The 12,545-nt window shown below is 36.1% G+C and overlaps 1 protein-coding gene across 14 annotated transcripts in view; it reads left to right on the top strand.

The window, feature by feature from the left end:
* The window catches only part of MIA2 (MIA SH3 domain ER export factor 2), a 109,182-nt gene extending 108,099 nt beyond the window's left edge, over nt 1–1,083 (top strand). For all 14 annotated transcript variants that reach the window (XM_030318998.1, XM_030319001.1, XM_030318999.1 and 11 more), the window contains one exon: nt 516–1,083. In XM_030318998.1, coding sequence (XP_030174858.1) covers nt 516–682 — 167 coding nt within the window. In that variant the 3' untranslated portion in view covers nt 683–1,083. The remainder of the gene's footprint in view (nt 1–515) is intronic.
* The last annotated feature ends 11,462 nt before the right edge of the window (nt 1,084–12,545 follow it).

A 12,545-nucleotide genomic window follows, 5' to 3' on the forward strand; every position in this document is an offset into this window, starting at 1 on the left:
CAAGGCAGAAGGTTGTTATGTGCCTGATATGGTTATTTCTCACCTTATTTCTCCTCTATTTTAAAGTTTAAGGTGAATTAAAGTGAATTTTGGGGAATTCCAAGACAGTCTTTGATATAACTAAATGTTTTAGGATAATATCCAAATAGAATTGGAAATTAGTGATCTGAATTTTAAGTCTGGTGAAAATTACATTACATAAAAACTTTTAAAAGTAATGTTTATATATTTTGAAATCATTTCTGTTCTTTTCAAAAATGTTAAGATGTTAGGTTTTCATAAAATTAAAACTGTCTAAAATTAATGATATTCCCTTCAATCCTAACGCAGTTGAAGAGAGAGAGTCTGTTTTTTTCTCAGTGTTGTAAAAATTCATTTGTTAGCTCAAATAATTATTCTGGTGTCACTTTTTGAATATAAATATAGGTACTGTAAGTTATAAGCTAATCACTTATTAGGGCTGCGGTACAGGTGTTTAAAGTTAAAAAATGTCTTTTACCAATCTCTTTGAACAGTGAGAAATGTCTATGCACCGAGAGGTTTTCCTCATTATCTTCCCCCAAGAGCTGGATTTTTCCCCCCACCCCCACATCCAGAAAGTAGAAGTGAGTTCCCATCAGGGTTGATTCCACCTTCAAATGAGCCTACTACTGAACATCCAGAACCACAGCAAGAAACTTGACAATATTTTTGATCTCTCTTCAAAAGTAATTTTGACTTCTCTCTCATTTTCAGTTTAAGTAACTGCTGTTACTTAAGTAATTATACTTTTGCTCAAATTGAAGCTTAATGGAATTTTAATTCTCAGGATAGTATTTTGTAAATAAAGATGATTTAAATATGAATCTTATGAGTAAATTATTTCCTTTTTATTTTATTCTAGATAGTATAATTATTTTAATTTGATTAATGAATTCACTATCACATAAACAATAATGGGAGTTTTATATGTGTAATCTTGCAGTTGGGGATGTTTTAAACTCCAAAGACTGTGTCTTTTTGCCAAGAACTGTATTTACTATGGTTGTAGACAAATGTGAAAGTAACTTTATGCTTAATTAAATAAATTTTAATTGACTTAAAGACTTGTTTGGTATTGATAATAATAAAATCAGCTAGTTTTCCCTAAATATGACTCACTAAGTTAGTTTTTTCACTTTTCCCAATAGCTTTGGGGCTCAAAACTAGTGCTTTATATGGGTTTAGCCCATTTGATTATCTTACCAAGAATGTGCACTCTTTCTTCGAAGTGAACATGAATGACCAAAGCAACAGGTTAATACACTTAAAAGTCAACATTAATTATATATATATTTTAAAGTTTTATTTATTTTTGAAAGCGAGAGAGCGCGCACAAGCCGGGGAGGGACAGAGAGAGAGGGAGACACAATCCAAAGCAGGCTCCAGGGGCTGAGCTGTCAGCGCAGAGCCCCACGTGGGGCTCGAACCTGGGAAGTGTGAAATCATGGCCTGAACTGTCGTCTGATGCTTAACCAACTGAGCCACCCAGGTGCCTCAACGTTGATTATATTTCAAAGAAAACTGGGATATTGTTTAATGGTAAGTTTTTAGAATTTGGATCTTCACTCAGTTCACTGGGTGTTCACAGTTCACTCAGTAGCATCCTGTACAGTTTTCTTCCTGGCTTGCTTTTCTTTTAATTTGTAAGATATTTACTGTTTTTAGTGGGGAATGTTGAAATTCACTATAGGAATATTGTATTGGGACTCAGTTTAATATCTTTTGAATGTTTCCTTAACTCAGGTTGGTATTCTATTATTAGTCTTCGTGCACATTAATATGATTATGAAAGGAAAGATAAGTATAGCTAATAAATATTACAATACTTATGTTGAGAAGCTGGTTGATTTTAGTTTAGTTGTTTACTTGGAAGTTTTCTTCAGTTCCAAAACACAGAAGATTAAATATTCTTTTTTTTTTTTTTCAATTTACATCCAAGTTAGTTTGCATATAGTGCAATAATGATTTCAGGAGTAGAATCCAGTGATTCATCCCCTGCGTATAACACCCAGTGTTCATCCTGACAAGTGTCTTCCTTAATGCCCCTTGCCCATTTACCTATCCCCCCACCCACAATCCCTCCAGCAACCCTCTGTTCTCTATATGTAAGAGTCTCTTATGTTTTGTCCCCTGCTGTTTTTATATTATTTTTGCTTCTCTTCCCTTATGTTCATCTGTTTTCTAAAGATTAAATGTTCTTGAACAAAGCAATCTGTACTTGTATTGGAACCCTTTGTGCCAGCATTTCCCCAGGTGTTCTCTGGAACATTTCTTGTGAGGTATTTCTACTTCCTCTCCATTCTCACCTTCGCCTTAGGAAAAAGGGCTAAACAGAAAGGCTTCATGAAATGAATTGTTTGGATAAAGTATTATGAAGATTGAGGACTATAAGACTATCATTACACTTAGTGTTTAAAAGCCAGGTTTTAGGGGAAATAGATTACTTTTTTTTAATGCTTATTTATTATTTTTAAACAAGAAAGCACAAGTAGGGGAGTGGCAGAGAGAGAGAGAGGGAGACACAGAATCTGAAGCAGGCTCTGCGCTAAGACACAGGGCTTGAACTCACGAACTGTGAGATCATACAGAGAGCCGAAGTCAGACACTGAACTGACTGAGCCACCCAGGCGTCCCTAGACTACTTGGAAATTTGTAAAGTCAAAGGAAAAAGAGAAACAATAGTGATGGAGAACATTCCATTCAAGTGGAACTTTTTTGTTTGCACCAGGATGGAGGAGAACTATTTTGACTTAAGACAGAAGAGAAGAGAGAAGAGAGGGCAAATCAAACATGAGAGAGAACAGCAATAAAGTGAAGAAGCAAAATCATAGAGGAGGCAGGGAGAACAGTTGAGAGCACGGTAGAAGACAGAAAGACTTGATATGGGCTGAGTAGTTTAGAATACTTTGGGGTTCCAGAGTAAATGAACATATTTAGCTTTAAAATATTTTTTAATTAAAGAACTGTAACCAAATGGGGATAAATCAAATAATAGTATTTTAGGATGAATAGCAAGTTTTCTCCCATTTATTTCTTTTTCCCAATTATACTTCCTAGTTAGGCTCTCTTTTAATTCTTTTTTCCTATTTAATTCTGGTGGTTTTAGAATTTTAGAGGGTATGCTTATGCCTCTGATCCTTGATTTATCAACTTGATTTATTACATTTATCAGTTCATGTATTGATTCCTTGAGATGAAAAATTAGGACTTCCCACACACTCTTGCTATTCCCATTCTCCTTTCCTCTTCATTTTTGATATTTATCCAAGTTAAAGTTGTCTGTTGTTACCTTTGTAATTTTAAATTAAACCTTTGTTAATAGTTTTTTCCTTTATTCCTCTCCCCACTTCCCCAACTCTGGTCAAAATCCTATTTTCTTTTAGCTATACATTATATTTTCAGGGTTGCTAATAATAATAATATGCATACAAGCATAACCATCTTCTATACTTGGTCCATAGTTGAACTAAAATTCAAAATAAACAGCATTTACATCATTATCATTATTTAAATATTGTTCACTATCAGGCCAAATTATGTATTAAGTTTACATTTCCTTCTCTGTGAATCCCAGTATCATTTCTGGGTCACCCTTAAGAGAATATTCTTAAATATCAAGGTCAATGAGTGATTTTTTTCTTACCCCACTCTCTTTTCCTGTGTTTATCAATAATAGCCTAAAGTAATGACATATTTTGGTTAACTTTATACTTGAGCCAAGTCCTCTCCCTTCTTTTTTTCTCTCCCTCATATTACTTGCCATTATCATGTGTTAATTAAAAAATTCTTCATGTCTTTTCTGTTGTGTGTTTTACTATTTGTATGTTCTTTTTATTAAAAAATTTTTTTTTAAATGTTTATTTTTGAGAGAGAGAGAGAGACAGAACACGAGCAGGGGAAGGGCAGAGAGAGAGAGAGGGAGACACAGAATCTGAAGCAGGATCCAGGGTCTGAGCTGTCAGCACAGAACCTGACTCAGGGCTCAAAACCCATGGACCATGAGATCATGGCCTGAGCCGAAGTCAGACACTTACCCTAACCGACTAAGCCACCCAGGTGCCCCTGTTTTCTTTTTAAACATTTTAGTCTTGGAGTCCTTTGTCCTCCTGTTGCAAACCAGGCTGATTTCTAGGCCTATGAACAGAGCCTGCCTTTTTGCTGATTTCTTGGGATTACTCCTCTGTTTCATAGAGCCTCTATCTTGCTGGGGTTTTTTGTTTTTGTTTTTGTTTTTGTTTTTTAAATTTAAGTGTTTTGCTAGAGTTCACTCTCAAGTTATTTATTTAAAAAGGATGTAGGGAATGTGAAATCTGAATCTTCCTCATGCCTAAAATCTCAGCCCTCCACTCCCTTTTTTGGTGTTAGTTTATACCGGTATAGAATTCTAAGTCAGAATTTTGAACACATTGTTCTTTTAACATCATTTTAGTACCAGTTAATATCAATATATTGTTCTTTTTTTTTAACATCCATCGTTGCTGCCGAGAGGTCTGAAGGAAATTTGATTCTGAGGACGCCTGGGTGGTTCAGTCAGTTAAGCGTCCGACTCTTGCTTTCAGCTCAGGTTATGATCTCACGGTTTGTGAGTTTGAGGCCTGTGTCAGGCTCTGTACTGACGGCACAGAGTTTGCTTGCTATTCTGTTTCTCTCTCTCTCTCTGTCCCTTCCCTGCTTGCTCCTCTATCTCTCAAAATAAATAAAAATAAACTTAAAATTTTTTGATTCTGTTGTCTTTGTTGGTAACCTGATTTTTTCTTATAAAACTTTTTAGGTTTTTTTCTTTATCTTTGGTGTTTTTGTTGTTGTTGTTTATTTTTGACAGAGAGAGACAGAGCATGAGTGGGCGAGGGACAGAGAGAGAGAGGGAGACACAGAATCCGAAGCAGGCTCCAGGCTCTGAGCTGTCAGCACAGAACCCGACGTGGGGCTCGAACTCACAGACTGCGAGATCGTGACCTGAGCCGAAGTCGGACACTCAACCGACTGAGCCACCCAGGCGCCCCTATCTTTGGTGTTCTAAAAACCACAGATTGCATCTACATGTGAGACTTTTTTCACTCATTTCTGGCTAGTCCAGGTCCTCTGAGCAGATTCCAAGATGGAATTAGACATTGAAGAGATTTATTGAAGGAGAACACCTGTGAAGGATTAAGGGGAGATAGTGCAGAATTAGGTGGAGAGGACCTTTCAGATTGTGATTCAGATTGACATCTGTGAAGAGGAGAGGAGGGAAGGAAGGAGGGGCGTGTAGGAAGAGCCTCTGATTCTAGTGCGGCTCCAGGAGAGCCCGAGCTGGGCCCATGGCAATCCCCAGGACAAAGATTGCCTGGTTAGAGGAGTCCCTCACTGGGTAAGAATGGCTCTGCTCTAGGACCCTTGCATGTTCTGTTCCTGGGCGGGAGCACCCCTAGAGAGAACCCAATCTTGGTGTGAATGCTGAAGGTGCAGCAGCTAGAGGCCGGCAGCTGACGATACTTGCAGCAGTTTCTCTCTTGAAGGCGGGATATGACTGGTGTACTCCTGGCTGCCACATTGTGTTAGGCACTTAAACTATGAAGATGTGTGTCCCAAAACTCTGGGATTTTTTTTTTTTTTTTTGGTAAGTTCCTTTTTTACTTTTTCTCTCAAATTTTTCAACTCTTTCCCTCCCCCTCTCTCTTTTTTTTTTTCCTGGAAAATTTTCTCAAGTATATTTTCCAATGTTTCACATAAAAGTTTTTGTTTTCAGCAATCATTACTCTTTGAGAACATTTTAAATTCTATTTTCTACTTTTTTCATAGATCCTGTCCTTTTTGTGAAGATCTAATCTTTTGAGTTTCTCTGTTTTAAATTAGAGGTTTCTTAAAAGTGTTTTTCTGATTTATTTCTTTTCTCTAGGGTTAATAATTCTTCTTATTTATCTTGGGCTTTTTCTCCTTATATACTTGGTTAGCCTTGAGTTTGAAGACGAACTGGCTGGCTGATGCTAGCTTATACATAACTCTTACTGTGCAACAAATGATAGTTTTCTTGTTTGGTTTCTTCCTGGGAGATCTTTGTGTGTGTTGGGACAGGTGGTGGGAGATGGAGGGTGGGGGTGGAGACAGAATCTGTGCCTGACAGGCTTTTCCTTAGGATGACTGATAGGGAACTGGCTAATTGGGTATAGGTCCTCCAGATAACAGAATTAGAAGGGCTTCCTTCATCTAGGATACCGCCATTCACTCTAGAAGTGTTGCTTGTTCCAAACGGCTTAAATTCTTTAGGGAGTATCTCTCTAGTATTTTAGCTGGAGACCAGTCCTGGCTCACTGCCTTGTGCTTGGGGTTGTGCAGGGAAATGGTGGTACCAACTTTTAGGTGATCTTTGTGCAGCTCTTCAAGTAATCTCCCTATTTTCACACTCATACCCCAGTTGTGTACACAGTATACTAACTGGCTCTGAGCCCATCTTCAGACTCTATCAGGCATACTGACTCTCAGCCCCTGATAACAGATTCTAGGCTGTAGCTTTCTTGACCTATTTTATCCCCCAACCTAATTCCATCTGTTCTTTTGTCCTCCAGAAAATTTTGAAACGTCATTTGTTGGTGACCTCTTTCATTCTTTTCATCTTTATGGGGGTCTATTTCTCTTGGCTCTTCTTTGTGTTTATTTCAGTGGGGCCTTGAAGGGCAGGTGGTGTAAATGGACGTGCTTAGTCTGTTACCTTGAAGCTTAAGTTTTCTATTGTTGCTGTTGTCACCATCTGCAAGGATAGTTAAAGGAGTAGGTCAGAGTTCAAGATAGTGAACTGAGCATTCGTTATTTTGGACTGATAGGCAGTAAGCTTGGACATTTCAAGAAAGAATACCTTTTGGTCCTGTTTGGATAACTTTTTCTTCCACTTTGACGTTCTGATTTTTTTCAGTGGAAAATTTCAGTAGAAAATTCAGTAGAATACATGGTCCTATAAGAAAAGTTAAAATGGTCAAAAGCACAAGAAAGTCCAGGGTCACCACCCAGCAAAGCAAAACCACTTTTTGCATTTATGTTGTACTTCCTTCAGTCTTTTTACCCTTCACATGTCTTTTGTATTATTGTAATTATGTGTGTCTATAACTTTATATTCTTAACTGTAATCTAATTAAATAATTTTTATTAGTCTTTGTAAAATCATTTTTAATGGTTGTTTTACTTTCCTTTTTGTGAATATAGTTTACTTGACTATTCTTTTCTTGTTGAATGCTTAATCTGTTTTGTTTTTTTTTTAGAATTTTTAAAGAATTAAATAATGAGAGTTTAATATCTTTCTGCATAATATCTTTACCCCACTAGATTTAGGATAATTTTTTAGGGATATATTCCTAAAATATATTCTGGGGCCAGAATTTGGGACTGGGGACAGAGGATTGTTAAGAAGAAAGGAGATCACATTCTTTGGAACCAGGTTAGTTGAAAAAAAAAAAAAAGTTTTTTCTTTTTAAAGCCAGACAGTTTGTAGACATGATTAAGATGATACAAATTATTTTGTGAGTATACTTGATGATTTTTATTCTGCTTCAGGTGTGGTTCAGTGTTTACTATGAATCTATTTAAAAAAGCATCTAGCCTTATAACCTTTGCAAACTAAGCTTCCTATTTTTTTTTCCCCAAGTAGTAGCTACTTGGACGATTTGATATGAGTGCTACAAAAGAGATGCTGTGTTTTTTGGTGGAATATGGGAGCTCTCTGATAACTGTCTGTAAAGAACAGTTAAGCTTACTACATTGTATTATGTTTCTTGCTTGTAAGACAAATGCAACTGAAACGAGTTTGAGAAAAATCAATGGAATAAATGCTGGTTTGTGTAACTGGGAATTTTACAGTTATATCCAGTGGCTTAAATTATGTCATCAAAACGTGGTCTTTCTCTTCTAATCTCTTAGCTCCACTTTTCTCTGTTTTATTCCCAGAGATATTATCTGTCCATGTAGTTGCAGCATCTTTAGATTTATATGGATGCGATAGTTAGTGTTTAAAATCCCAGAAAGAGAGATAGCCTTTATTTTGAAATTTCCAGCAGAGTTCCTGGAGATGGCTCTTACTTTTCTGCCTTGGAGTAAAGTTTCATTTCCAAACCAGCGTTTTGTGGTTGGAGGATGGGATCAGGAGCTCTCTCCTTTTGTTGGACAGGATAATCCCAGTTTGCATTACATGGAATAAATTTTCTGTTAGAAGAAGGGTTCTGTATGGATTGCTGGGCAGGCAGAAACAATAGGGTCTATTACACACGGGAACAATCTTGCACCTCTTTTCTAGAAAGCTATTTTTTTTTTAAGGTTTCCAAATTGCTGTATAGTACTCACCTTTGTGTGGAAAATGTAAAAAAAATATTGGTGCAGGATAGGTGTGAAGTATCATTTTCAGAGCTCAGGAATTGTTTTGGTAGTAGTTCCTATGTCAAGGATGCATGGATTTTAAGTTAACGGAGCATAGTATGTATCTAGCACAATAGTATGATGTGGTTGCTAGAACAAATTGAGGATTTAAAACTTTTTTTAATGTTTATTTATTTTGAGGGGGGGGCAGAGAGAGAGGCAGAGAGAGAGAGAGAGAGGGAGAGAGAGAATCCTAAGCGGGCTCCATGCTGTCAGTGCAGAGCCTGATGGGGGGCTTGAACTCCTGAACCATGAGATCATGACCCGTCAGATGCTTAACTGACTGAGCCACCCAGGCGCCTTTGTGTGAGAAATCTTAAGTTCTACTCTTTTAGTAAATTTCACTTATAAAATACAGTATTATGAACTCTGTTCACCATGTTGTGCCTTAACTCATCTTATAACTAAAAGTTTATACCCTTTAAGCACCCTCTTCCTATTTTCCCAACCCCCAACCCCCAACCCCTGACAGTGATCATTCTACTCTTTGTTTCTGTTTTCCCACTTATTTCACTTAGCATAATGCCCTCCAGGTTCATCCAAGTTGTTGCAAATGGAAAGATTTCCTTTTTTAGAGCTGAAAAATATTCCATTGTACATATGCCACAATTTATTCATCTATCAGTGAACACTTAGTTTCCACATTATAGTGTCTTGGCTATTGTAAATAATGCTCTGCAATGAACATTGGAGTGCAAGTATCTCTTGAAGCTACTGATTTCATTTCCTTTAGGTATATACCCTTAAGTGGGATTGCTGGATCATATAGTAGTTTTGCTTTTAATTTTTTGAGGAACTTCCATGTTATTTTTCCATAGTAGCCATACCAGTTTACATTCCCACCAGCGTGTACAAGGTTCCCTATTATCTATATCTTCACCAGCATTTGTTATCTCTTGTCGTTTTTGATAATAGATAACAGGTGGTATCATTGCAGTTTTGATTTGCATTTCCATGATGATTAGTGATGTGGTGTATCTTTTTATATACTTGTTGGTCATTGGTATGTCTTCTTTGGAAAAAAATGTCGGTTCCGATTCTCTGCCCATTTCTTTTTTTTTTTTTTTTTTGTAACATTTATTTATTTTTGAGACAGAGACAGAGCATGAATGGGGGAGGGGCAGAGAGAGAGAGACACACAGAATCGGAAGCAGGCTCCAGGCTCTGATGAGCCATCAGCCCAGAGCCTGACTCGGGGCTCGAACTCATGAACCGCAAGATTGTGACCTGAGCTGAAGTCAGATGCTTAACCGACTGAGCCACCCAGTCGCCCCTCTCTGCCCATTTCTTAATTGGGTTATTTGTTTTTTTGCTGTTGAGCTGTATGAGTTCCTTGTATATTTTGGATATTAACCCCTTTCTAGATACATGGTTTACAACTATTTTCTTTCATTCCGTAAGTTGCCTTTTCATTTTGTTGATGGTTTCCTTGCTATACATAAGCTGTTTAGTTTGATGTAGTTCCACTTGTTTATTTTTACTTTTATTGCTTTTGCTTTGGTGTCAGATCTAAAATACTGCATGACCAGTGTCAAGGAGCTTACCCCCAACTATGTTTTCTTCTCGGAGTTTTATGATTTCAGGTTTATGTGCAAGTTGTTCATCCATTTTGAGTTGATTTTTATATATGGTATTAGATAGAGGTCCGGTTTTACTTGTTTGCATGTGAGTATCCAGTTTTCCAGGTAATATTTATCGACGAGACTGCCTTTTCCCCATTGTATATTCTTGGTGCCTTTGTGGAAACTTAATTGACCATATATGGATGTGTTTATTTCCGGGTTCTCTATTTTGTTCCTTTGGAATATGTGTTTGTTTGTATGCCAAAACGTTACTGATTGTTTATTATAGCTTGGTAATATAGTTTGAAGTCAGGAAGTGTGATGCCTCCAGGTTTGTTCTTTCTCAAGATTCCTCTGGCCATTTGGAGTCTTTTGTGGTTTCATAGAAATTTTAGGATTTATTTTTTTCTATTTCTATGGAAAATGCCATTGGAATTTTGAATAGGAATTGCATTGAATCTATAGATCACTTTGGGTAGTATGAACATTGTAACAACAATCTAAAAACGTTAGTCTGAAAAATTTAGATCTGTTAATTTGATGACCCTTTGGATTGTAAGATGTCAAAATAGTCTGTTGATTTTACTAATTTAGTAGAAAACATGTTCAAGTCAGTTAACAGACCATATTTTGGTCCTTTACAAACATTATCTTAGCTATGTTTGTATATTCTATATATACAGATTTTTTATATATATATGTATATATATATATAAAGATTCTATATATATATTTTATATATCATATAGATCTTATATAGATAATCGATATAGATTATCTATATTATATATATATAATATAGATAATCTATATCTTATATAGATTATCTTATATATCTTATATATATCTTATATTTTATATATCTTATATAGATATATAAGATTCTCTCTATATATTTTTTATATACATATACACAATATATAAACAATATATAATTTTGGTCCCTCATAAACATTATATTAACTGTGTTTATATATTCAATATATATATTGGATAAAATATTTAATATATTGAATAATATATATATTCATTCCCAAGTAACTAGAGTTCTTAGCTTCCAGAAATAATTACAGTTACAAGGTAGTGACAAATTTTATCCTGCTTGTCTCTTGCTAGTAGGTAGGCTAACCATATATTAATTGTATAATGTTTGTTATTGAAAATAAGAGTAAAAGAAAATTATACACATAGATTCTATAGTTTACATTTTCACATTCTATTCTTTGCATTTTCAGATCTTTTCACACATACACACCACACTTTATATGTGCTAGACATAAATTCATGTACCTCCTGCATGAATTATTCTGTTGCTTTGTGAGTCACTAGAATTGGTGAATACGCACACACATGCTGAAATATACCAAGGGTGGTTAACACAGTTCACGAAATACAGCAAGAATACTGGGCATGGAGAATATGGAGCTTCAAAAAATGTAATATCTATGTTTTTGAAAAACTAAGTTGAAAAACTGTATTGTCTGCCAAATAACAGTATGGTTATATTATTTAAGAGTGTTAGAATAGAAGTTGTATAATATAGGGGGTTCTATTTGGGTTCAAATATTGCTCTACCACCGACTAGTTTTATGACCTTGGACAAGATTCTTAACCTTTTTGTGCCTCCATTTACTCATATGTGAAATAGGTGTGATATGTACTACAGGGTCGCTGTGAGGATTAAGTAGAGTGCTTTCTAGTGAGGTGGTTATTACAGTGGTTGGCACACATCAGTTATTCAGCACATGTCATCTTGTTTCCTAGCTAATTTAATCAATGTTTTCTCAGAAAGTTTCATTTAAATGAATATTTTTGATTAAAGTCCATTCTTTTAAACACACACTTTTAACTATGTTGTGTGAAAACCTTCCTGAAATGTACTAAATGTTCCACTAACTTACTATACAGATGTTCTGAAGATAATACATTTTCCTATTGGTTCAGGGTCATGACATATTTATCACTGCCATGTATTTCAAGCTTATTACAGGGGTAATTGAGTCTGTTTCAAGTTCCTCCAAAATGACTTTAGATTAGTTATGTTCTCTTTTCAGGTGTATAAACTTCTGTTCCTTTTCAGAGTCACTCCTTTCCTCCACATCTAATCTGCTACGGTCTGAGAAATGAGATGAATAGTCTTATTAGAGTTATTCTGGAAGTAAGAATAAGCGAGCTAAAAGGAAGTGGAAGTGGCTTTTCTGATGGGATGCCTTTAAGCATTAGTGCAGGGAGTAGCTTGTTCCCACAAGGTTTTTTTGTTTGTTTTTTGTTGTTGTTTTGAGAGAGAGGCTGAGCATATGGTGGGCGAGGGGCAGAGAGAGAGAGAGAGAGAGAGAGAGAGAGAGAGAGAGAGAGAATCCCAAGCAGGCTCTGTGCTGTCAGCTCAGAGGCTGATGTGGGACTCCATCCCATGACCCAGAGATCATGACCTTAGCCAAAATCAAGTGTTGGTTGCTCAACCTGACTGAGCCACCCAGGTGCCCTTCCCACAAGGGTTTTATATGTACTTCTGGATCCTTGGCTATACTCCAAATAGCTGAAGTTGTTTTATTTAATGCCTGTATTAAATAAGAATTACTCTAA

Source organism: Lynx canadensis, chromosome B3 (genome assembly GCF_007474595.2).
Source record: "Lynx canadensis isolate LIC74 chromosome B3, mLynCan4.pri.v2, whole genome shotgun sequence".
In the NCBI taxonomy this organism is placed as follows: Eukaryota; Metazoa; Chordata; class Mammalia; order Carnivora; family Felidae; genus Lynx; species Lynx canadensis.